At 55.0% G+C, this 25,072-nt stretch overlaps 1 protein-coding gene across 1 annotated transcript; it reads right to left on the bottom strand.

Moving 5' to 3' along the window:
- Positions 1-6,694: 6,694 nt before the first annotated feature.
- Positions 6,695-23,119, bottom strand: PFAS (phosphoribosylformylglycinamidine synthase). Its single transcript, XM_040630008.1, has 28 exons — positions 22,896-23,119; positions 20,442-20,620; positions 20,223-20,358; positions 19,655-19,760; positions 19,094-19,283; positions 18,879-18,984; positions 18,381-18,521; positions 18,144-18,268; positions 17,701-17,829; positions 17,052-17,183; positions 16,793-16,921; positions 12,999-13,072; positions 12,731-12,887; positions 12,399-12,460; positions 12,148-12,309; positions 11,746-11,871; positions 11,520-11,651; positions 11,052-11,282; positions 10,700-10,880; positions 10,316-10,399; positions 9,956-10,111; positions 9,619-9,738; positions 9,162-9,307; positions 8,831-9,038; positions 8,617-8,708; positions 8,418-8,532; positions 7,255-7,578; positions 6,695-7,155 (listed from the first exon to the last, which is right to left on the bottom strand). The coding sequence occupies exons 2-28, from the start codon at positions 20,581-20,583 to the stop codon at positions 6,845-6,847; spliced, it is 4,017 nt and encodes a 1,338-aa protein (XP_040485942.1). The 5' UTR covers positions 20,584-20,620; positions 22,896-23,119; the 3' UTR covers positions 6,695-6,844.
- Between the last annotated feature and the right edge of the window lie 1,953 nt (positions 23,120-25,072).

Here is a 25,072-nt window from a genome sequence, read left to right as displayed (position 1 = left end):
TTGGGCTGGCTCCCCGGCCCCGTCCGTTGCCCTGGATTCCCTCCCAGGGGCATCCCAGGATACTCCAGTGACTCAGGCCGTGGGAAGCCAGCCACTCAGCCTCCTGTTTTTCTGCCAACCCCTTAAACACGGTTAGCAGGACCTCCTAGATGACCTTTTCCGCACATACACCCAGGGACTCCCAGATCATCTGCATCCCAGATCTCTCCTGCCTGCCTGCTGGGTACCTCCATTCACACATCCCACTAGCACCCCAGACTCGGCGTGTCCAAAGCAGAGCACATCATCTTCCTGCCAAATGGGCACCAAACCCTAATGAGATCATCGCCTGCCCGCTGGTCCTAGCAGGACGTCTGGGCTTCACCATTGGCTCCGCTCTCTCCTCATCCTCCTGCATCCAGTTCCTGGCGATTCTGGCCCCTAGAGTCTCTGGAATCCTTTCATTTCTCTCCATCTACGTTTCCACCAACCCAGTCTGGGCCAGCATTTCCCTCCTGGAGAGCGCTGTGCCTTCTCACTGGACCCCCCCACATCCTCCTCGGAGGCCCTAGTGGTCGTGTCTCCACCCCTATAGAAACCCCTTCTAGAGATTCCCCATTGCTCTTGGGCTGAAGTGCAGATCCCCTAACATGCTTTGTTAGGTCTCTCACTGTGACTGTCCTCTCTCCCCCTGCAGGTAAGCTTCCAGACTCTCACCTTCGTTCAGGGCCTAAGTCACCACGTTGCTGGCCTGGGAGGCTTTGCAAGGACCGTTCTGCTTTTCCTCAGCTGCCCTCCCCCTTTCCTGTCACAAGCTGCTTCTCCTCCCTCAGGCCTCAGTTACTCCTGGGACCCCCTCCCCCAGTCTGATACCTGGGGCCCCACTCCCCACAGAGGGCTCCCACAGTACCCTAGCCCCCCTGAAAGATCCTTTTGGAGATGGCTCGTTTCGACTCTGTCTCCCTCCCTGTGTGCGTTCTGGAAGGAGGCCCTCGACCGTTCTCTTACCTGAATGAGAGATCCATAGGCCTTTTCACACCCTTTATCCCATTCTGTGGCCACAGGCTGCTCTTCCAGCCTGACTGGGCAAAGCTGCACAAACCCACCCCTTCCCCGGGGGGAAATGACTCATGGTCTCATGGTCGCAGGCTCTCCTAGTGGGCTGCTCACACAGGAAGGTCTTTCCTGAAGCCCAAGACAGGACTCCAACCCAAGCCCCACCCCAGCAGTACACGGGGCTCCACCGGCTGGCTGGGTGCTGCCCCCACATGTCCAAGGACAGGCTGAAATTTCCTCAATTTCCACCCCCAGGGTCTTGAATAGAGCAAGAGGTAGGGAAATAGGCTTGCCCCCCTCTGGGACCCTGCTGCTGCCAGGCACGTGTTAAATTCAGAAAAAGGTGAGACTTACTGTTCTCGTGTCCCTCCACCCCCACCTCAACACACACACACACACACACACACACACACACACGCACAGTGTCCCTCATCTGATGTTATGACAAGAGCTTGTGACTTTGAACCACTAGAGAAAGTAAGTAAAAAGAAGAAACGCTTGAGAGGACGTGCAAAGCTGGGCCACCAGAAACCAGACTAAGTTCACTCTTGTATTAAGAAAAACAACCACCCCGAGTTTAACAATCTTTACTACATTAACATTCATACTTACTCATGTGTTCCTCAGGTGCGTATTGGTGACAGGTGCCATACTAGGTGGGAGGATACAGGGGAGGACGGAGATGGAGTTCCCACTTTCACGGCGCTTATGCTCACCTGAGAAGGCACACACCTCAGTGTACGACTGCAATGTGGAGAATACATCACAGCAGTGACCTGGGCTGGAAAGGGTGTGCGGAGCCCCCAGTATCCAGCTGTTGACTGATGAAACCCCAAAAAAGGACAGGACTTGATCGTTAGCTTTAGATGTTGCCATGGAAGTGTGGTTTGGTTTGGTTTTGTCTTTTGAGAGAGCAAGCGTGAGCGCCAGTTTGGGGGGGTGGGTGCCAAGGGAGAGGGAGAGAGAATCCCAAGCAGGCTCCATGCACTCTCCAACACAAGGCTCCATCTCACGACCCTGAGATCATGACCTGAGCGGAAGTCAAGAGTCAGATGCTCAACCATCCGAGCCACCCAGGCGCCCCTAGAAGAGGACTGTTTTGGTTTGGTTTTTAAAAAAGATTTTTAAAGTAATCCCTGCACCCAAAGTGGGGCTCAAACCCACAACTCCGAGATCAAGAGTTGCGTGCCCCACGGACTGAACCAGCCAGGCGCCTCTAGGTGGCTTTTTTAGGGCTCAGGTGTAGAGAGCTTTTGCGGTACTGCTTCTGTTGATGGCGTATTATCATTGTTGCTCGACTTGAGTGCCCGTTACTGCCTTTGATCTCTAATTCCCATTCCCTGCTTCCCCCATGGGTGGGTCATGATTCATTTATGAGACAGTCGGCCCTGTTGTCTGGCTCTCTCAGAGAAAGCAGATGGGTTGGATTTTGTCGCGTGGGAATGATGAAAAGATACTCGGTCAACTTAAAGGGCATTGGATAAGTTATGCCTGGAAATCAGATGGATGGGGAAGAAAGAAGTGGATTGAGGGGAAAGGTGTGACTGAGCGGGAGGTCCTGATGACTTTGAGATCTCAGAGTACTGAAGATGAAGAAACAAGATGCAAGGAAAGGAGGGTATCGTCACAGGTAGGGTGCTTGGATCAGGGAGCTTGGATGTGCAGCAGATCTGGGTAATGACGAAACCCAAGGGAGGTGGTTGGCCAAGGTGGAATGGAGGAGTCATTGGAGAAAGGTTCAGAGTGTTAAACGGTCATCGATGTGAATTCAGGACAATGGAAGAGATTGAGGTAGACAGCAAGACTTTGAACCAGGAACCAATGCCCTTGAAGAAGGAGGGGGAGTTAGGAAGGGTGGCATAGGGTAAGATTTGGCTACAAGTCATAGAAAACACCAAAGTAAGGCTAAACACGACATAAGTTTGTCTTTCACATGTAAGACCTCCAGAGCTCATGCGTAGTCTTCAGTGTCAAGAGACCCAGTCTCCTCCTATCTTGTTATTCTGCACCACGTGATGCCAATTCCAAAATCTACCTCATGGTCCAATATGGGTGCTGGAGTTCCAGCCATCATGTCTTCAATCCAGACAGCAGGAAGCAAGAAGAGCTGAAAAGAAGCATGCACCCTTCCTCTAAGAACACCTGGAAGTTGTGTACATTGTTTTCTCTCCTGTTGGTCAGAATATAGCCCCACCTGTTAAGGACAGCTGGGAGACGCCGTCTTCATTTTGAGCACACGCAACCCCTGCTAAAATACTTGAGGGTTATATTTGTAGAGGAGGAATCAGATATTGGGGAACAACCAGTCGTCTCTTCCACAGGGAATGATTGGGAAGCTAGCAGAATAGAAAGTAGGGGGTGAAGGTGATTTAGTAGGATGGCGTGAGCCTAAAATGAGGCAAGATTTTCTTCAAAGTGGGTGGAGAATAATCTGGAAGTGGTACAGGGAGGACCCAAACCCCAAATCCCTGGGAGGCATGTGAAGTTTGAGAATGAAAGCCACCCCTTGGAAGGGTTGTGGAGGGGCTTTTGGAGTAGCTGGTTTCCTGTGAAGAAATTGAGGACAGGCAGCCTGTTGGGATTTTGCTAGGGGATCTTTGCAAGGTGGGCAGAGGCAGGAGCTGGGTCAGGGACCCGCAAAGACAGGGCTGGGTGGCGGCATGGCCTCACTCCCGGTCCTGGCTGAGGGTAGGTCTTGCTTGGCCAGGGTGATCCAAACCAGAAACCTCTCCCTCTCCAGATGCATGCATGTACCGATCACAGCCAATCAGCAGGTCCCCTCACACATCATCCTCCTTTTGCATCAAGCTCTAATTAAACTTGACATCTAAGTCTTGGTATCAGTCCCAACGTTCTGCATTTGGGATTTTCTATAAATTTAAAAGATAATGGTTAAAAAAAATTCAACCGAGTCCATATGAAGATCTAATTGGCCTTATTTGATGATTCGTGAATCGGGCAGCAACCCATCTAGCAAGTGTGGGGGGTGCTCTGAGCAGTTGTACAAGTGGAAGGAGGATGGGGGCAAGAGCGTGATTAGTAAAAGGATTGTTTCTGGCAAGGTCACTTTCCCTTAGTGGGAAGGGGGGTCTCACCATGCACAACACAGCTTCCTTTGGAAGACGGAGAAGCCCATGTGGCAGACTCCTTGGTGCCCATCGGAAAACTCGACTGACCAGTTAAGACTATATTTTGGGGGGCGCATGGGTGATGCAGTCAGTTAAGCGTTTGACTCTCGGTTTTGGCTCAGATCATGGTCTCGATCAGGGTCATGGGATCAAGCCCCGCGTTGGGCTCCGAGCTGAGCGCAGTCTGCTTAGATTCATTCTCTGTCCAGCTGGCCGGTGCTCTCTCTCTAAAATAAATAAATAAATAAAGCTTAAAAAAAATCCAGCCTACATTTTGGCGGGAGGTCGATAATACAATGAGATTAGGTATTAAGCCCCCTTTGGGGGATTTGGCCTAAGTGATGTCATTTGGAGCCTATTGTGTTTCTGATTTTTTTTAAAGAGAGGGAGGGAGAGAGGTGGGGGGAGGGGCAGAGGGAAAGGGAAAGCATTTTTTTTAGAGTGAGAGAGAGAGAGTGAGCGAGGGCAGGAGCAGGGAGGGGCAGAGGGAAAGGGAGAAGCAGCCTCCCCACTGAACAGGGAGCCCGACGGGCTTGATCCCCAGACTCCAGGATCATGGCCTGAGCCAAAGGCAGATGCTTCACCAAATGGGCCACCCAGGAGCCCCAAGAATTTTTTTAAGGCATCTCTCAGTGTGGGAGCTATTTTTCCACCCAATCTTTTTTTTTTTTTTAATATTTCGAGAGAGAGAACATGAGCAGAGAAGGGGCAGATGGAGAGAGAGAACCCTAAGCAGATTCCCTGCCTAGCATGGAGCCCAACACAGGGCTTGATCCCATGACCAGTGAGATCATGACCTGAGCCCAACCAAGAGTCAGAGGTTCAACTGAGTGAGCCACTCAGGCGCCCCCATTTTCTTCTTTTATCTGTATGTGTGTGTGTGTGTGTGTGTGTGTTTATGTATGGTTTCCCAGCATCAGGGAGGAATATTCAAATGCCAAAAATGATTCTTACTACTCCCCCCTCCCTCCTGCTGCTCGGGGTAGGTCAGTTTGCAAAGCAAGGAGAAAGAGGTCTGAATGGTTTTCTTCATGGCGTTCCTCTAACATTTTTTTTAAAGATTTTATTTATTTATTTGACAGAGAGAGAGACAGCCAGAGAGAGGGGGAACAGAAGCAGGGGGAGTAGGAGAAGAAGGAGCAGGCTCCCAGCGGAGGAGCCTGATGCGGGGCTCGATCCCATAACGCCAGGATCACGCATTGAGCCGAAGGCAGAGGCTTAACGACTGAGCCACCCAGGCGCCCCAAGGGGAAATGTCTTTAATCAAGATGTTGGAACTATTTAGGGGGCAAACGGACTCTGCATACAAGTTCCACACACACGCCTGTGAGCAAAGGAAGCAATGGACGGCGGTCGGCAGGACTGGACAGTTCGACCTCCAGCACCTGACTGCAGGACGGCAGGAAGCAGCTGTAGGAGCGAGCGGGCCTCCGGCTCTGCCCTTACAATGTGTGTGACCATAGGCCTTTGTGTGACCTTTAACCTTAATTCCTCTTTTGTAAAAAGAAAAATGGAGGAGCACCTATCAAGTACCTTGCTGAATTCTCGTGGAAAATACTTTAGATACACATAAAATGCCAAGCACACACCTGGTTCACAGCAGGTGCCATATACAGCTATGGTTTTCTCTTACTCTTTATTTTTTTTAAGTTTATTTAAGTAATCTCCATGCCCAACATGGGGCTCGAACTCACGACCTTGAAATCAAGAGTCACACACTCTTTGGACTGAGCCAGCCAGGGGCCCCTGTAACTATTATTTAAAATTCTATCAGATCATAAAACCCCTGGGGGGCAGCGACAGTGCTTCGCACTCTAGCTAATCACCAAACATTAATGAATGAATGAGGCAATGGATGAATGGAACGGATAAATGAATGGAGGAAAGGAGGGAGGAAAGAACTGGATGGATGATGGATGGATGGATGGATGGATGGATGGATGGATGACAGANAGAGTGGGATAGAGGGATGGAGGGATGAATGGAGGAAGGCAGGCAGGCTAAAGGCTTATTCTAGGGAAGCAGGTGCCACCCATTTCTTCCAGGAAGGGAGTGGCTACATCGAGAAGCAAATACTGAGCTCCGGTCTGTGCTGGGGTAGCCCTAGGACACAGCCGGAGACTCGCTCAGAGAGACTTCTGCAAACAACTGCTTACACAGCACGGCGCTACATTTTAACAAGCGGAATCCAGAAAGCTTCTGCTGTTTTTCTGATGAGAACACGCAGGTCCTGACTTGCGTGCTTTTATACGTCCCAGCCCCTCCACCCCCGTTACAAGGAAGGGGCACATACGACGTCCCTCTGAGCCCAGAGGAGTGACGGGAGGCACAACGTGGCGATCACTGGGTACAGGGTGTGCATGGGGGGGGAGGAGGGGCAATGGAACATTCTCCCGGCCACGCATCCTCACTTCCCAGGGCGGGCTCTTTCCTCCACACCACCCGCTTCCTCCGGGGGCCCACAGACAACCCTGTCAGAGCAGAAGAACCGAAAACAGACCCAACGGCATAAGGCAAAAGCAGGCAGATTAATAAAATAAGCAGGTTTTTTTTGGCATTTTGGCCCTTGTCTGTCCAAGACATATTTGGAGAGAAGGTGGGGTCCTTCTGAATTTGAGGATGAGAAGGACAGCAGACCCCCGGCACGAACCGTCAGACCCAGGGGAGCCTCCCTGGCCTGCTCAGCAGCCCGTCTCCCGGGTCCAGTTTCGGGCATTGATGAAGAGCTGGAGCCAGGGGGAGGCGGTCAGGGTGTCAAACGGGGGAGGTCGCCAAGCCCACTGCCACGGCCTCACAGCCCGCTCAGGGTGCGGCATGAGAGCCAGGTGGCGGCCATCAAGGGAGCAGACGCCAGCCACGCCCCCCGGGGACCCGTTGGGATTCATGGGGTACTGTTCCGTGGGCTGTCCGGCGTCGTCTGCCCAGTGCAGCGGGGCCAAGCCCCTGGCCTCGATCTGGGCTTGGAGTTCCAGAGAAGAAAATGCCATGTAACCTGCAGGGGGGGAAGGAGGAGGGAAGTGAGGGCAAAGCTCCCTCCTGCCCTCCAGCCAGCCCGGCCCCCAGACCCTCCCGCGGCCTTCCCGAGCCTGACCTTCCCCGTGAGCGCTCCACACGGGCAGCACCGCGCCCTCCATCCCTCGCAGCATCAGGGCCGGCCCGGGCCCCACCCGCACGCTGGCCCAGCGAGACTCGAAGCGCCCGGACACGTTGTGGCGCAGCACGAGGCCGGGCTGGGCCGGCCAGGAGTCGGGGCCTGGCTCCTCGGCCTCCTGGCGGGGGCTGCCTCCCACCCAGCCCAGCAGAGCCAGCAGCTGGCAGCCGTTACACACGCCCAGGCTGAAGGTGTCGGGCCGCTTCCGGAAGCGCCTCAGCTCGGCCCCGGCCAGCGGGTGGAAGGTCACGGCCGCCGCCCACCCTAGGAGGGAACAGGGACATCAGGATGGGGCCTGGGATGGAGGGGGACGGCCGCTTGTCCATGCCATCATGCCTTCCACCCTGCCATGAACCCCTCCAGCCCCCAACACGCGCGACACACACACACACACACACACACACACACACACACACACACCGGCAAATGCAAAAGGGAAGAAACAGGTTTATCTGCTTCAGTGTTGCCATTCCCGGGCTGGAGATGGCCACAAGTTTTTTTGGCCTGGCCAGCAGAGCATTTGTAACAGTTCAACTGCCTAATGTTTCAAGATAAAATTTCATATAAAAATCTGGACTTTGGGGCCGCCTGGGTGGCTCAGTCGGTCCAGCATGTGCCTTCAGCTCAGCTCATGGCCTTAGGGTCACAGAAATGAACCCCACATTGGGCTCCCTGCTCAGTGGGGAGCCTGCTTCTCCCTCTCCCTCTGCCACTCCCCCTGCCTGAGCTCTCTCGCGTTTACTTGCTCTCTCAAATAAGTAATATCTTAAAAAATAAAAATAAAAAAAATAAAAAAAACCCCACATCTGGATTCTTGGCTTCTCTTGGAAACCAGAAAGATCCGGCCACGCTGAGCCCTCTTTCCAAGGGCACAATCTGCTGGTGCTGTGTAGCTGCCGCCCCTCTGGACGGGCCCGTGCCACCCAGTGCCACCCAGGGCCACCCAGCCTCAGGTGTTACCCTTGGGCCCGCTGCTGGCATCCGACCCAGAATGAATGCACTCCCCGGCCCCGGCCCTGCGGAGGTAAGAGGCCAACTCCCGGTCACGAAGAAGGCAGCCGAGAAGGTGCGGGGGAGAGAGTGGGCCGATGCCTGACCCCTACCTTTGGCAGAGCCCAGGACATCCGCATAGCTGAAACCGCCCACAAAGGCCAAGCCACGGAACGTGTCCAGTCCGATTGCCCCAGAGCACAGGTCCTGCATGGTCACGTCCCACACCTGGCAGGATGGGGAGGGGAAGTCTAGGAGGACACACAGACCGAGGCCAGCCCTGACCCTGGCTCTGCCAGCCACCCTGCTCACCTCAAACCCGGCCAGGTGGAAGGCATCTGCCATCTCACGGTCTCCATTACTGCCCTCCTCTCGCAAGATGGCAACTCGGGGCACGGGGCCACCTGGGGGGAGGAGGGGTGTCCTGGACAGAGGGCTCCGTCCCTCCCACCCCCCACCTTTTCCTGGGCAGGCCCCGGCATCCCGGCCAGGGCTGGGGAAGCCCAGATGGCACAGAGTCCCTCACCAGGCTCGTGGGGCACGGACACTCTGGGGAAGGTTGGGGGCAGGCAGTAGCTGGGCCCCGTCCGCTCCCTCAGCCCCTGCTCTTCCTCGGCCACACAGCGTGGCTCGGCCTGCAGCCGCTCCAGCTGGAAACTCGTCTCCTCCCAGACGGCGCGCAGCTGCCCAACAGGCTCCTCCAGGACCACGGCCCCGTTCACGGACACTCGCACCTAGAGGGACGGGCGCGTCTCTCAGGGCCAAGAGTCAGCGTGTCCCGCCTGGGCCCCCGCCCCCCAGGGCTGGCACAGGTGAGCCACGGCCTCCCCGCTGCGCACCGTCCTGCCCCTCCTCACCAAGGCATAGGGCCCAGCGTCGCCCGTGGCGCCCAGCTCCAGGCAGTGGAGGCCGGCAGCCCGGTAGCGCCCCAGCACCTGGGCCACGTCTGGCTCCTGCACCTCTAGCACCAGGCCCGGCTCCTCGGCGAACAGCACAGGCAGCACTGGGAGAAGAAGGAGGACGTGAGGGGGACTAGGGTGCCGCCGTGGATACAGGGGGGGGCCGTCAGGGGCTCAGGGCTGAGTGACGGGAGGCAGGGATCAGAGGTGAGGGGAGGCCTGGGAGAGAGGAACCAAGGACGTGGCCTCAAGGTCTGGGGAGGTCCCAGGCGGGTGAGTCACCAGGCTCAGTGGTCAAAGACAGCCAAGGAGTCGGGGAATGGGGCTGGGGACGCTCCATTTTTTTTCACAGGACATGGGGTCTACAGGGTGGGGCAGGCAGCCCAGGCCTCAGTCTAGACCCCTGGCTCCTCACCATCGACCCCAGGGGCAGGCACGTCCACCTCTATCCCACAATTCCCAGCAAAGGCCATCTCTAGCAGGCAGGTGATGAGACCCCCGTCACTGACATCGTGGCCTGAGCAGAGGAGGCGGTCTGGAGGAAGGAGAAAAGTGCTCAGCAGCCTCGGGGGCCAAATGTGATGGGCCTGCACCCGCTTCTGGAGAGTAGGTCACGTGTGAGAATGTGGGCACACACCGAGAACCAGAGACCAGGGCGACAGACCCCTCTTGCCCACCCTCTTACTTGTTCAGCCGGTGAGTGCCTGCCACACGTCAGTCACATTCGTCACCTGCCCCAGGGCCTCACTCACCTCTCAGCAGCCCCTGGGTGACGCTAAAGGCACGCACCAAGTTCTCGGGGAGATCCAGGTTGGGAGGCTGCTCGCCCAGCTGCGAGAAGCATTGGGCCAGAGCCGTGCCCCCCAGCCGGTGCTGCCCAGGGCACAGAGGCACATACAGCAGACAGCCTGGGGAGACGGGGCAGGGGTGAGGGAGCTGCACGGCTCAGAATGCCCCGTGCTCACGAGTATCAAGGTTCCCGGCATGTGGACAGACCCACAGACCCCCAGTCCCAGAACGAAGACGAGGGGCCCAGACCTCCCAAAGCAGACCCCAAACCGAGGCCCAAGCTCTGGATACACAAAGCAGCGAGGAAGGGGAAGCGGCCGTACCTCCCCCTCCAGGATGCTTGAGGTCTGGGGTCACAGTGGCTGTAATGTCTGGGCAGACTGCATAGGCTGAGATGACCAGCGATCCTGCAGAGCGAGGAGGAAGAGAGTGGGGGTGCCTGGGAGGGGGGTGCCTGGGGGCGCAGTCGGCGGAGGGCCCGACTCTTGGTTTCGGTTCAGGTCATGATCTCAGGGTCCTGAGATCGAGCCCCGTGTGTCCCTCAGGCTCGGCGCTCAGCTGGGAGTCTGCTTCCCCTCTCCCTCTGCCCCTCCCCCAGCTCTCGCACTCAATCTCCAAAATAGTTTAAAAAAAAAAAAGGAGTAAGAGAGTGAGGTGCCAGCCCAGCCCCGCAGGTCTGCCCTCTCCCCGTGACCCCCAGACCATACCAGGAGCCCGCACTGTCTCAGAGCCGACCCGGGCGGCCATGCTGAGTGAGTCCTTGCCACCATCCACCGCCACACCCAGGGCCGCCATCACTGCCACCATAGCCTCACAGGCGTCGGCCAGAGCCGCGCCCTCCCCTGGGAGCTTGGCCGCCCACATCCAGTTCCCGCTGCACTTCACGTCCTGGGAAGCGGCGGACACCGGGCGTCAGAGAGGAAGACAGGTGGAGAGGCTGGGGTGGGGGCGGAGGGGCAGGGAGGGCCCGAGCAGGAAGGGCAAGGCGGGAAGGTGAAGGGTGGATGCAGATGCTCCCGACGGCCCGCGGCTCCAGGGCAGAGGCTGCACGGGACTCACCCGGAGGTCGGTGACCAGCGCGAACACCAGGTTGGTGAGGGCCTCGGCCACAGCCAGTCGGGCGGCCACCTTGGGGTCCAGCAGGCTTTTGACGGGCTGCTCCCCTAGAGCTGTGGCAGCCCCGACGAGCTCCTGGTGACTCAGTGCCACGACGGCCACATCTGCCAGGGGGGTCTGCAAGGCTCCCACACACTGCTGCTGGGCCACCAGGCCGCCCACAGAGCGGTCCACCTGCAGAGCCAGCCGCGGTTGGCAAGGGGCCAGGGCCTGGGGCGCTGGGGTCGGGGGCCTGCCTCATCCCACACACATACAGGCCTCAGGAGGCCGGAGCAGGGGGGCCGGCCATCAGGGCCGCTTCTCCCTTGGGCCTGCTGAATCCCCACCGCCACGGGGAGGGGGAGGCCAGGGGCGGGTGAGCAGAGGGAAGGGACAGAGGGCTGCAGGGCGGAGCAAGGCTGTGGGGAGGACCTTGTTGGTGAGGTAGCGCTTGCTGGCCACGGCGGGCAGCCTGAGAACGCGCTCCAGAGCCGGGCGCACACGCAGACCTGGGGGAAGGGCCAGAGGCTTGAGCATGGGGAGACTCCTCTGGAGGAAGAACTCCTACGATGCAGAAGGTGACAGGGCTGTGAGCAGCTGCGGGAGAGGTGGGGCAGAGAAGGGAGGAATACCCGGCCTTCCCCCCTCCCCCACGTACCTTCCGAGGCACCTTGCCCAGCACCCAGTCCAGCTCCAGGTCCACAGGGGTTGGGGGAGACAAGGGGTGGTCATCCTCCTGGCCATTTCTTCCAACGGGGCACTCCCGATCGTCCACCAGCACTATCTACAGCCACGCAGCCCAGAGGGAAGGCGACTGTGAACCCCAGCAGGGAATACTTCCAGAAAGCAGGGCAGAAGTGCTCTTTCCACCCTCTGTCTGGCTTCCCTACTGACTGCCTGCCCCTGGCCGCCTCCTACACGCTGTCCCCCCGTTTGCGTGCCACCAACTCCCATCATCCTCTCATCTCTTTCCCCCACGGCTCTCTCTCCCTCCAGCCTGGACGCAGGCAGCTCCGAGCCCACCCACCGCGGCCGCCACTGACCCCCTAGGCCAACTCACTCTTTTGTCCCCAGTGATGGTGCCCACAAAGCAAGCCGGGCAGCGTTCCCGGGCGCTGACGCGACTGATGAAGTCCCGGTCAAGGGGCCTCAGCAGAAGTGCGTTCGACTCCTGGTACTCGGCCCCCCAGATTTCCAGGGCGTTCAGGGTCGGATCCCCGAGCTGCATCCAGGAGGGAGGAGGAAAGGGAAGGGTCAGTGGGCACTCCCTAGTCTCATGTCTTTGCTAGGAGTCGGGGGGATGAGGCCCACCTGGAAGCGGCTGGTGTAAATGACGGCCCCGGCGGGGTCACTGAGCTCCTTCAGGACGTTGCCTGGTGACAGTGCGTGCGGGAGAGGTGGTGATCGGCCACGGTCCGCACCCGGCAAACAAAGGGCAGACCCCAGCCTCCAAAGGAGCCCCTAATTCCGTGCGTCCTGCATGAGCTGCTGCTGCACCCCCACTACCAACCGTCCTGCGGCGGCAGGTCCCCCCACCCCCCCAAAGCTGAGCGCATCCAGAAGGCACAGAGGGTGGAGAAGGGGACCCAGGGCCGGCGGCCGCTTGCAGAGCCCCGGTTCCTTGTCCCACTCCCTTTCCTCACCGTTGCCACCAGCACCCTGATCGTGGAGGCTGCAGATGGGGTTCCCCGTGGCGGCCTCCACACAAGCCCGGATCACACGGTTCATCTTCTGTTCCATCTCGGGGTCCCCCCGCTGCACGGCCCCGAAGTCCAGCTCACTGGTGTTGTCTCCCTGCACCTGGGGGAAGAGATGGCAGAGCTCGACGGGAGGGGCCTGGGAGCTCACACCCCACCGATGCCCAGGGCCCGACGACGTCACGGAGTCTGCGCCTGAGCCAGTCCCACGCACCTGCACAGACGACGCAGCTCCACCCCCAACTCCGATCCTGTAGACAGGACCCCCGACCTTCACCACATCCATGCCTGAGAGGAGGGACGGTAGAGTCAGAACGCTGGGGAAGCCAGTAGAAGAAGCATGAGCATGAACAAGCGTAGGCGAAAGGGAAGCGGCTAAGAGGGGAGAGCAATCCGTATTACAAACGTACGTATTCTTTGGGTAAATACGCGTTGCAGAATTCATGCTCCAGCTTTATCCACATAGGCACAAAATCACCTATGCACAAAATTAAACACTGCGGCATTATTCGTGTTACCAAAGCCAGGAAATACAGCTGACCCTCGAACGACACTGGGGTTAGGGGGTGCCGACCTGCACGGTAAAAACTTGGCACGGAACAATCAGCTCCCCCAAAAGTCAACTACTAATAGCCTACTATCGCCCAGAAGCTTTACCAGTAACAGCTGATTCATAAACGATAAAAACTCATACACGAATAAGTAAAACTAATGAACAATTAACACGTGTTCTGTACATTACACGCACACTGTGCCCTTACGGTATCCGTTATACTGTATTCTCACAATAGTGAGCTGCGGAAAAGAGAACATTCCGAAGACAGAAGGAAAATACGTTTGCAGGACTGTACCGTATTTATCGAAAAAAATCCGTGCACAAGTGGACCTGCAGGCCTCAAACCCGTGTTGTTCAAGGGTCAACTGGAGTCTAAATGCTAACAAGGGGGCGCTGGTTCACAAATTACGGTCTGTCCGTACACTGAAACATTATCCGCCCCCCCAAAAAAGAGAATCACATATGAATGATTTAGTATGGTATTTATCAATGACATGATCTCCAAGATACATCGCTACACGAGAAGCGCGAGGTGCAGAATTACGCGCACCCCTTTACAATTGCATCCGGAAAAAAAATAACCGTAATAACAGAAGCGCAAGACTTACGCACTGAAACTACAACATCTGTTAGACCTCAACAAACGGAAACAGATCCCGTGCTGACAGAGTAAAGGGCTTAACGTTGTCATGATGACCGCATAACCTGCAGTTAAAGACCTGCGATCAGCACAATCCCGTCACAAGCTAGCTGTCTTTTTCACAGAAACGGAGCAGCTGATCCTAAAACTTGTGTGGAAATGTAAAGGGCCTAGAACAGCGCGAACAATCTTGAAAAAGAAGAACAAAATTGCAGGGCTCACACTGTCTGCTTTTAAAACTTACTACAAAGCCATAATAATCCAGACAAGGTGGTACGGGCACAAGGACAGACAGATACGCCAATCGATCTAAGGACCATGGGATACAACAGTGAGTCCATAATGAACTCTACGTTTATGGCCAATCGATTTGTGTTTCTTTTCTTCTTTTTTTTAACTAGGCTCTGCACTCAACGTGGGGCTTGAACTCATACCCCCAAGATCAAGAGCCGCATGCTCTACCGACTGAGCCAGCCAGGAACCCCGGGCAACTGATTTTTGAAAAGTCCCAAGACCATTCGGGAAGGTACCAATAGTCTTTTCAAAACACGGCGTTATGGGGGCGCCTGGGTGGCTCAGTCGTTGAGCGTCTGCCTTCGGCTCAGGGTGTGATCCCGGCGTTCTGGGATCGAGCCCCATATCGGGCTCCTCCACTGGGAGTCTGCTTCTCCCTCTCCCACTCCCCCTGCTTGTGTTCCCTCTCTCGCTGGCTGTCTCTCTCTCTGTCATATAAATGAATAAAATCTTAAAAAAAAAAAAAACACCAAAACAAAACAAAACAAACATGGTGTCAGGACAACTGGATATCCACGTGTAAGAGAGAGAAGTTAGACTCCTACCTCACACCATATAAAAAAAATTCATTCAAAATGTATCAGAGGGGCGCCTGGGTGGCTCAGTTGGTGAGGCATCTGCCTTCAGCTCAGGCCATGATCCCAGGGTCCTGGGATTGAGTCCCATTTCAGGCTCCCTGCTCAGTGGGGAGCCTGCTTCTCCCTCTGTCCCTTCCCCTGCTCGTGCTCTCTCTCTCTCTCTGTCCCCCTTTCCCTCTCTCGCAAATAAATAAAAAATCTTAAAAAGAAAATACAGACAAAAAAAATGTATCAGAAACCTAAATGTAAAAGCTCTAATAATATGACAAGAAAACAGAGCTCTAAGTCTCCTATGACCTGGGCTTAGGCAATGGTTTTGTTACGACATCAAAACCAAAAGCAGCAAAAGAAGATATAGATAAACCTGACTGGACCAAAACTAAAGACATCTGTGCTTTTTTCGTAAGACGCCTTGAAGAAAGTAAAAAGATACCGCACAGACCAGGAAAAAATATTGGCAAATCATGTATCTATCTGATAAGCGTTTAGCATCCTGAATACATAAAACTCTTATAACTCCACGAAAAAAAGACAACCCAATTTAAAAATGGACAAAGAATCCAAAAAAAAAAAAAAAAGACAAAGAACCCAGACAGATGTGTCACACAAAGGAAGATCTCTAAACGCAGGTGAAAAGACGCTCAACATCATTAGTCACTAGGGAAATGCAAACCCACCCACAATGAGACGCGGCTTCGAGGGCAGATGGCTAGACTCGAAGAGCCCGAGAACAGGAGTAGGTGAGGATGTGGGTTCAGAGCCCCCTTACGCGCTGCGGGCAGTGTAAAACACTGCAGCCGCTTTGGAAACCAGTCCGGCAGTTTTTCAAAAGGCTGGACACGGTGTGTGACCCCCAATTCCACTCACAGCCTCGAGGACGAGAACATACGGGCCCAGAAAAACATGTCCACGTGTGTTTACAGCGGCATCATCCGCACTTGCTGAAGAACCCAGATGTTTACCAGCTGCTGCACGGGGAGACGCATGAGAGGTGTGGCCCTAAGGGACGAGGGTCTGGTCATACTACCGTACAGATAATTCTTGAAGATACTGTGCTAAGTGAAAGGTGCCAGACACAAAAGGCCACCTCCCGTGCGATTCCATTCACGTGAAATGTCCGGAACAGGCAAATCCACAGAGATACACGTAGACGAGCCGCCGCCGAGGCTGAGGGAGGACGAGACTGCTAACAGGGACGGCGGTGATAATAATGTTCTAGAATGAGTGGTGCCTGAGGCACAGCTTTGGGCCTATCCTAAAAAGCCGCTGACTGGGACACTGTAAAAGGGTGAACTTCATGGTGCACGGGCTACATCTCCATAAAGTGGTTATTAAAAAAAACCCAAGTGTGCACCTGTGCTGTTTGTTTTTAAAAAGGGACAAATACGCCCACAGGTCTGTTCACAGATGCAGGAAAATACCTCTGGTCAGGTACACAAGTCACTGGGTAACACCGGTTATCTCTGGGGAAGGAAGCTGGGAGGTCAAGGGAAGGACAGTTTTCACTGTATGACCTTTTCTGCCTTTCAAGTTCTGAGCCACGTGACTGGGTCACCTCTTCCGTAAACGCGACCTGGTTCTTATCTTGACTCCAGCACACCATCCAGCACGCCATGGGGCCTAACGGATGTTTGCCCCCTGAACTGAGCGGGCAGATAAAAGCCCCCGGCGCACGGCAGGCACCGAACAAACACGGGTTGGCCTGACTTAGCAGGGTGGGTCCCTGCCATGTGGGAGGAAACCGGGGCGCACCCAGAGCCAATGCAGCCCGAGTGCCCCGCTGGCGTAAAGCCCTGTCCTGCCTTGGAAACTTGGACCGGGAGAAGAGACAGGACCTGGGAGATGAAAAACCAACCCAGGAAGCGGCCTCTAAACTCCCCTCCGGCCGTGCTGGGGACAAAGCTGGCGGGACATGGAGAAAAGGGGCAGCAGGCTCTTACCTGGCTCAGGGGGCTCCTTGCTCACATGCTCAGCTTCCATGGACCCGATGCCCCCACTAAACATGATGGGCTTGATCCACTCACGCCGCTGGCCGTCTGGGAGCTGGAGGCCCAAGGAGCGGGCGAAGCCTGGAGCGTGGACATCCCAGGGAGAGGGGGCAGAGTCTGGTCACCCAGTGTCCCCCAGCGCCCACTCGGTCATACACTCCACCCCCCTCTGGTACTTGGTGTCCGTTATCCCCGACACCCCCAGCCTCACCGGCCAGCACTGGCTCCCCAAACTTGTTGCCGTAATCAGATGCCCCATTACTGGCCTCGATGGCGACCTCCAGGGGCCGGGCGAAGTTCCCAGGATACTGGAAGCTTGGATCCTCCCAGGGCAGATTGTAACCTGGAAGGAAAGCAGAAAGCTGGCTGGACCGTTGAGACAGAAGAGAGAGGAGGCAGGGTCCTTCAGAAAGAGTCTAACTAAGCCACCAAGAACCGCCCATGCGGGTAGAATGTTCCACTTTAGGGAGTTCTACTTCAGGAAGGTGTCGGGTCTACACTAAAGCACCGATCTTGCTCCCCAGCTCCCACGCCAGCCTGCCCTCAGTCTTAGGATCGGGGTTAAGGCTCTCTAAGGAATGAGACTTTGGGGGCAGGTGGCGGTCATGAGACCGACCCAGCGTCATGTCTCCTTGCTGAGCAGCTGCTAGATTATGAACAGAATGGCAGTTCTGCAAAGCCTGTCTGGAGACTTGGGTCCTCCCCCCCACCCCCAGAGTCCTCACAGAGACAGCTGGTGACAGGCCAGCTGCTCGAGAGCCCTGCCTCCCAGGAAAAGGCACCCGGGATGACCCAAGACAGGAAAGTGCTCCATGGCCGCCAGGACGAGGAAGAGAGGGCAGGGAGGAAGGCGGCGGGACCTGGGATGTGCAGGTTTCCGAAGCAATAGCCAGCAGTGCCAGCCACCACGTGGGCCCCGCGGCCCGTGCACTGGATGTCTCGGATCCGGCCCCCTGTGCCTGTGGTCGCCCCGCTGAAGGGGGCCACTCCTGTAAAGACATGGGGGAGACGTATGGGTACCAAAGAGACAAACCCCAGCTCTGACCACCCCATTAAAAATCAGGACAGGGCGCCCGGGTGACCCAGTCGGTTAAGCATCTGACTCTTGATCTCCACTCAGGTCTTTATCTCAAGGTGGTGAGTTCAAGCCCCGCGTTGGGCTCCATGTTGGGCATGGAGCCTACTTAAAAAAAAAAATCAGGACAACCAGCCTCCCTGATTGTTTTGCCCAGGCCCAGATTGGAGGACCCTTACTCTACCCCATACTCTGATCTCACCAATCCATCCCCAGGATCCAGCTCACCTGTGGGGAAGTTGTGGGTCTCTGCTGTGAAGACAACGTGTCTCAGGGCCCGCTGTTGCCGGAAGCAGCTTGGCTGTGTGGGGTCCTCAGGCCGCAGGAATCGGACTTCCTTCCCCTGGATCGCGCTGTGGACGCACTGGCTCTTACTTCCTTCCTGGGGCCTGCATTTACCCCACCAGGGCTTGGGGCCTCCCCGCCCCCGTGCCTGCCATCCACCCAGCGGAGAGCACAGCCCACCTGCTGTTGTCACAGAACTTGAGGACGTTGTTGGGGTTCGAAGATGCCTGGGTGCTCATGATGGACTCAAAGAGGGAGTGTGCCAACTCCTGCCCGTCCATGTGGAGCAGGCCCTTGAAGAACCAGTGTCGGCTGTGTTCGCTGCAGGGGTGACGCGGGGAGGGAAGGACAGGCAGAAAGCTGGGTCACTTCTCCCGCCGTGCTGTCTTCTCAGCAATCAGCAACAGTGAACGGCCAACTCTTACAGAGAGAACGGGTCAAAATAGATCCCAAAAAGCCATAGCCTTCAAACGTCCTTTCACTACAGATTGCTCAGATCCAAAGTGAATATGAAATCGAGATCTGGGTGTAGACTACGGGATGGATGAGGAGCCCGGGCCCTCGAAAAGACTTGGGGACACCCCTGAGCCAGAGGAGAGCCACGAAGGCAAGTCCCTGTGCTCTTTCCTTTCAACCTCCACAGGCTCGGACTTCAGAACATCCCCATCCCTCCCCCACCTATTGGACTGAGCCAAGTCGAAGGCCTCCACGGTGCTGGGGTTCCGCTGGAGCTCCTGGAAGCGTTTGGTGTAGAAATCCAGGTCCCAGGAGTCTAAGGCCAGGCCTAGGAGACAACCCGGGAGAGCTGACAGTAGGACTCAGGCGACCTGGTCCCAGGGCTTAGGCTCCCTACTGGCCTCGCCTGGGCCTCCCTCCCAGGCACCCCGGCTCACCCAGCTCCCGGTTGGCCTTCTCCAGGGCACACCGGCCCTCAGCCAGGATGTTGATAGAGCCGTTGAGAGGTGTGGATATGCTCGCAAGGGAGAAGCTCTGGATGGGATGCGGGAAGTGCTGCTCCGTCATCCGGTCATGCAGGGTGGCCAGAGCGATGGCCTTCATCTCGGGTGATGGGGGGTGGGCGAACTAGGGGCAAACACACACAGAAGGCAGGAGGTGGAGGGCTGAAGTCTGGACAGGATGGCGCACCCCGGGTCCTCCCAGTCACTCAGGGCCAGCCCACAGCTGATCTGCGTGGTGCCCGAGCGCCAATTAGAAAGACACGCCCCGTCCGTGCACGAGCCACGTAAGGGTGCACACACTAGCAAGGGGAGCCCAGACTGGACTTCCTACCCATTCAGCCCCCGACCAGGAAGTCTCGGGCAGTGAACAACCTGCACACAGGACAGGCCTAAAGCCAAGAGCCCGTACCCGTTTCTCCTGAGTTCAGGACCTCATCTCTTTACCTCGGGGCCCAGCCCCTCCTCCCCCTCGCCACGGAGAGCCCAATGCCTCACTGAGAGCCGGTAGCGCCGGGTGGTCTCCACGCGATCCACAGCCCCCAGCCCAGCAGCCCGGCACACTGACACAACGTTGGTGGATGCTGGGGTGGAGAAGTTCAGCCTGAGGGGTGCGCCGGATGGTTAGGGCCTGAGAGGCCCTGCTGTGAAGGTGGGTCCCACCCACCGCTGTCCCACCAACCTCTCCCCTCTATCCCCCTCACCACTGGCCTCTAGCCTCAGACCTGGGCACCAAGAAACCTGCTTTGGAAGGTCGCTCAAATCAAACCGGACCCGTCCTTCCAGCATAAAACGCTTTGATTTCTGCTTCTCAGAATGCAAGCTGTTTTACTTCCAGAACATGCCTGGAAGCTGGCTCAGTCTTTCAAACACATCTTTCCAAATAGGGAAGGCATGTGCATGGCCTTCTAAGCAGGGCGTAGGATGGAGGGAAGGAAAAACAAACCTGCCAAGGGTCACAGGAGAAGGAAGAAGAGGAATGGGAGTGGAAGGGGTGGGCAGTGCGTCTGGAAGGGAGCTCTGCCTGAGGACATGGAATGCATTTACCCTGGGCTGAGACACTCGCCTGGGCCCAACCTCCAAAAGCAGGTCGTTGGAGTCAGGATGGAGCCAGGACTTCTGAGCAACATCTCCTAGTAACAGGGGGCAGCCAAAAAGCCACGTCAGCTTCTTCACCTCCTCAGCGCTCGGGAGGGACTTGGCTGCAAGGAGACAGGACGGGGATATCCTGAGACCCTGCCCGGCCTGGCACACCTGCCCCCACAAATCCAACACTGGGCCCAACCTGTCCAGTTCACGTTGTAGCACAGCTCTGTCTTGACACCCTGCAGCTCTGGGAGTTTCCCTTGGAGTTTCCTCCGAGTGTGTCCGGAAGCTGCCCTCTCATGGCCAGAGGGATGGACATAGAAGTGAAGAACGATGGCCATCGCTGGAGTTGTCCGTCGTGGGGAATGACTTAGGTCCCTAAAAGGTAATCAGCTATCACCTGTCAAACTGACTTCAGATTTCCAAGACAGCTGAGGTTCTGGAGGCATTAGGGATGGGGTGGGGGAAACAGGGCCATTCGGAGAGACGAGATACTCTGAAAAACGGAAGCTCGGGGGGCTTCATCCTGCAAAATGGGGGAACAGGGAATACGGGTACATCCTCGGCACACGATCCTTGAGCACCTGCACTTTGCTGGGCCCCAGGCAAGGTCTTAGGAACACCGCTGTGAAGACGACAAAAATCATTTCTGCCCTCACAGACCTTACATTTTATTGAGGGAGACAGGCAAGCGCCCCAACGTTTCCAGTCCAGTGTGGTTAAGGCCGAGAGACTGCGGCTACCTGCCTAGCACTTGAGAAGTCAGGGAAAACTTTCTGGAAAAAATAGCATCTAAGTGTAAACCCACAGGCTGAGCTGGACTGGGCCCAGCTGGTGGAGTCAGATGACACCGTTCTTCCGGTACGCCTCTACCTTCTGGCTGCTCTGTCTCAGGCACCTGTTGGGGGCCTGTCTTTCACTCTCCTCCGTCTACATGCTCTTCTGAAGTGACTTCATCCAGATTCGTGGCCTTAAATACCATCTAGTAGATTGAGCCAACGAAACTGCCAGGATTCAACCATTTTTGACCAAAAACAGCAATGTCATCTCATTCAAGTCGTTATCTGCCAACAGACTCCACAACTTAATTCAATCCTGACTCTCCCCGACACTCCAAACTAGTACATTAAAATGCTCACGTGACATCTCCACACAGATGTCTCATAAACACCCATGGTAGTGTGTTTGGGCCCAAACAGAAATTCTAATTTCTCCTTTCTGCAGACCTCCTGTTCTCCCAGTCTGCAAATCTATTTCCAAACATATCCCAAATCTGTCCACATCCTTTCATCTCTGCTACCATCACTCGTTCAAGTCACCACCGTCACTCACTTGGGGCCTCCTGCATAGCACCCCTGATTCCACTTCTGCCCCAACCACAAACCATTTGCCATATTTTAGCATAAGTGAGATCATGGCTTGTCATTACGCATGGTATAAGCTTCTAACTCAGGACCCTGGCTCACCCAGCCAGGCCCCCTGCCCACTTTTCCAACCCTATCTCATACCATGATCCTTCTCACTTACAACATCCCACCAAAAACTGGCTTCTTTTCTATTCTAACTTGCCAACCTCAGTTTTGGAAGGCTATTTTCTCACCCTAATATTTGCATGGCTAGCACTTTTTTTTTTTTTTTTTTTAAGATTTTATTTATTTGACAGAGAGAGAGGCTGGCAGAGGGAGAGGGAGAAGCAGACTACCCGCTGAGCAGAGCCCCATGATGCGGGGCTCAATCCCAGGACCCTGGATCATGATCTGAGCCTAATGGAGAGTCACCCAGGCGCCCAGTGGCTAGTACTTTCTTATTTAGATTCCTGGTGAAATCACCTTCTTGGAAGGGACTTCCTCAACCCACTCCTCTTATTTTCCTATATAGTATGTAGCAGTACCTGAAATTTTATTTTATTTACTTAGTACCTGACACTTTATTTCTATTTATTTTTTTTAGCACCTGACATTTTAATGTTAACCCTACCTTCCCCACGAGACAAAATCTCCACGTGGGCATGGACTGTAACTGTTTTATCTGCACTGGATCGCCAAGGCTTGGAACAACAGGTTAAAAGGGCTTAAAAGGGGGGGGGGGGAAAGTCTAGTATTTGCAGATTGAAGAAACTCTTGATTTCCTCCCACAGCAGCCTTTCCCGCCCTTTCAGGCCAGGCCTCATTTCAGGGAACGATGCTGCATTCCTGTTTCTCAGTGCTCCCCACCCCATTCTGATCACCCTTTCTAAAGTCAGATCCCTCACAGTGGTCCTTTGTACCGTAACTGCCACAGGATTTATCACACAGAAACCATTTGCCTTAGATCTATCAGTCAGACAATACAAGCTCCAAGAGCGCAGGAGCAGGGCCGGCTACATCGGGGCTGCATCCCCAGCGACCAGCGGGGCATAAGCGAGGCAGTCGGCAGGCAGGCGTTTTGTTGGTGAAGGAACTGGGCAAGTGGGGTTGACTTTACGTGGGGCGGGGTGGGGGGGTCTCCCCTGACACGCGTCTACGGACCGCGCACATGGTCGCAGGAAAAGGGCCCCAGCTGGACGCAGCTCGGCCTGCTGGGGACACAGAAGCGGCCTGGATCAGGACTGGGACGAGTGAAGAAAGGGATGCAACAAGCGAGGTAGCAAAGATGCCCGCGACGCAATACCCACGTGAGAAGATTCCCAAGAAGAACCGTGGACCGATGGCGGCCTTGGAGGAGCCATCCAATGACGTCACCGGAAGAGGTGGAGCCCCGCCCACTTCAGCGCGCCGCTGTGTGGTAGGCTTAGCCACCGGGGGCGGTATTATCTGACTTTCTCCTGAGGGGCGTCTGGGGGCTCAGTGGTTTAAGCGACTGCGTTCTGCTGTGGTCATGATCCCGGGGATCTGGGATCGGCCAGCCTCGGGCTCCCTGCTCAGCGTGGACTCTGCTTCTCCCTCTCCCTCTCCCCCGTTCATGCTCTATTTCTCTCGCTCGCTCTCTGCTCTGCCTCTGATGCAAAGAAAGAAATCTCTCCTGGGTTAACCTTGTTGACTCTCCTTGTCCTCACCTCTCTGGTGCCGGTGTAAACCGTGACGGAAACAAAAGCCTGGAATGCAGGAAAGGGGAGGAGAAGCATCCTCCTTGTACAGGACTCAGTTTCCCTCTCCCTCCCACTTCGGCTTTCTTCCGCTTTTTTTCTTTTCTAAATAAATGGATTATTTTTAACTCGTAGCAGAGTGGGAGGCCTACGTTTTTAATTTTCACCTTCTCGCTAGTTACAATATCAATGACAGAGAACATTTATTGAGCATATATTAAGGCACGGGACGTGATTTCGTTTGATCTTCACAAAAACCCTGTTTTACAGATGTGAGAGCTGAGGCTCCTGGAAACGACTTGTCCCCTAGTTTTGTGACTCAAACACTTAATACTTTCTACCTATGTACACATTTTTTGGCACATATTTTAAACCCTCATAATATATAAATACGTGGTTTGTATCAGTCGGGATCCTATCAGAAAACAGATAACACACTCAAAAAGGTTTAATCAACAAGAATTCAGTAGAATATATTTATAGAGATATGGGCAGGATTAAGGGAACTGGGGCGCCGCGGTGGCTCAGTCCGTTAAGTGTCTGCCTTCAGCTCGGGTCATGATCTCAGGGTCCTGGGATTGGGCCCCACATTGGACTCCCCGCTCAGTGGGGTGTCTGCTTCTCCCTCTCACTCTCCCTCTGTGCTCTCTCTCTCTCAAATGCATAAATAAAATCTTTAAAAATTAAAAAAATAATAATAAAAATTCCTTTGGAAACTTTCTTTATCTCTACCCCCAAGATACATGTTGGCAATCATCCCCAAACATATGACCCACCAATATACATCTGAAGGGCCTCACGACTAAGGTTTTGGGTTTTTTTTTTTAAGATTTTATTTATTTATTTGACAGAGACAGCAAGAGAGGGAACACAAGCAGGGGGAGTGGGAGACGAAGAAGCAGGCTCCCAGCAGAGGAGCCTGATGTGGGGCTCGATCCCAGAATGCAGGGATCACGCCCTGAGCTGAAGGCAGACGCCTAACAACTGAGCCATCCTGGCGCCCCAAGGACTAAGGTTTTATTAGACAGTAATAAATGACCTTTTCCCAACAATAGCTAGCCCCCTTAAGGTCTTAGAAACCTTGCTTCCAAAACGCTGTCCCTAACCTCCTCCCAACTTGAAATATATAATGGGCCTCTCCTCATGACCCCAGTGCTGCTCTTTCTGCCCATGGGATCTGTCCCGTGTTTTAATAAAACCACCTTTTTGCACCAAAGACATCTCAAGAATTCTTTCTTGGCTGTCCGCTTTGAACCCTAACGTGTTTCCCACATCATAGCCATGAGAGAAAGGCATCCGACAGGGCAAAGGAGGCCACAAGTACAGTGTTCAGGGAGAAAGGAAATGAACACCGGGTTCTCTCTCCTGTCCTCAAGTTCCCACGTAAACTGTTTCTGTCTCTCACTAGCCAAACATAATCTGAAGGCTGAGGGCAAGGAAGCTGGAGTGGTGTGCCAGGTCAAACACAGTGTCCGGCGCAGTGGTCTTTTTAATGAGTCAGACAACAAAGAAATATTCAGAGTAAAAGGTGAAAGTCTCCATGCCTCACAATACAGGTTCAAGGCAAGGGTAAGGCAAGTAAGGCACCTAGGGGGCAAAACTTACAGAACTACTTAAAACGTTCCCCTAATTCCAACCCTGCCCCAGACATAAGAGTTACTACTTGTTGGGCGTATTAAGTTCCGGGCTATTGAAATGAGTACTCTCAGGCTCACTTCTGACAGAGGCCACATGTTGATCTTTGACATCTGAGCACTTCTTGGTTT

The sequence above is a fragment of the Ursus maritimus genome, unplaced genomic scaffold, assembly GCF_017311325.1.
Source record: "Ursus maritimus isolate PB19 unplaced genomic scaffold, ASM1731132v1 scaffold_14, whole genome shotgun sequence".
NCBI lineage: Eukaryota > Metazoa > Chordata > Mammalia > Carnivora > Ursidae > Ursus > Ursus maritimus.
Note: the sequence above shows the minus strand (reverse complement) of the source record. Positions and strands in the feature narration are given on the sequence as shown.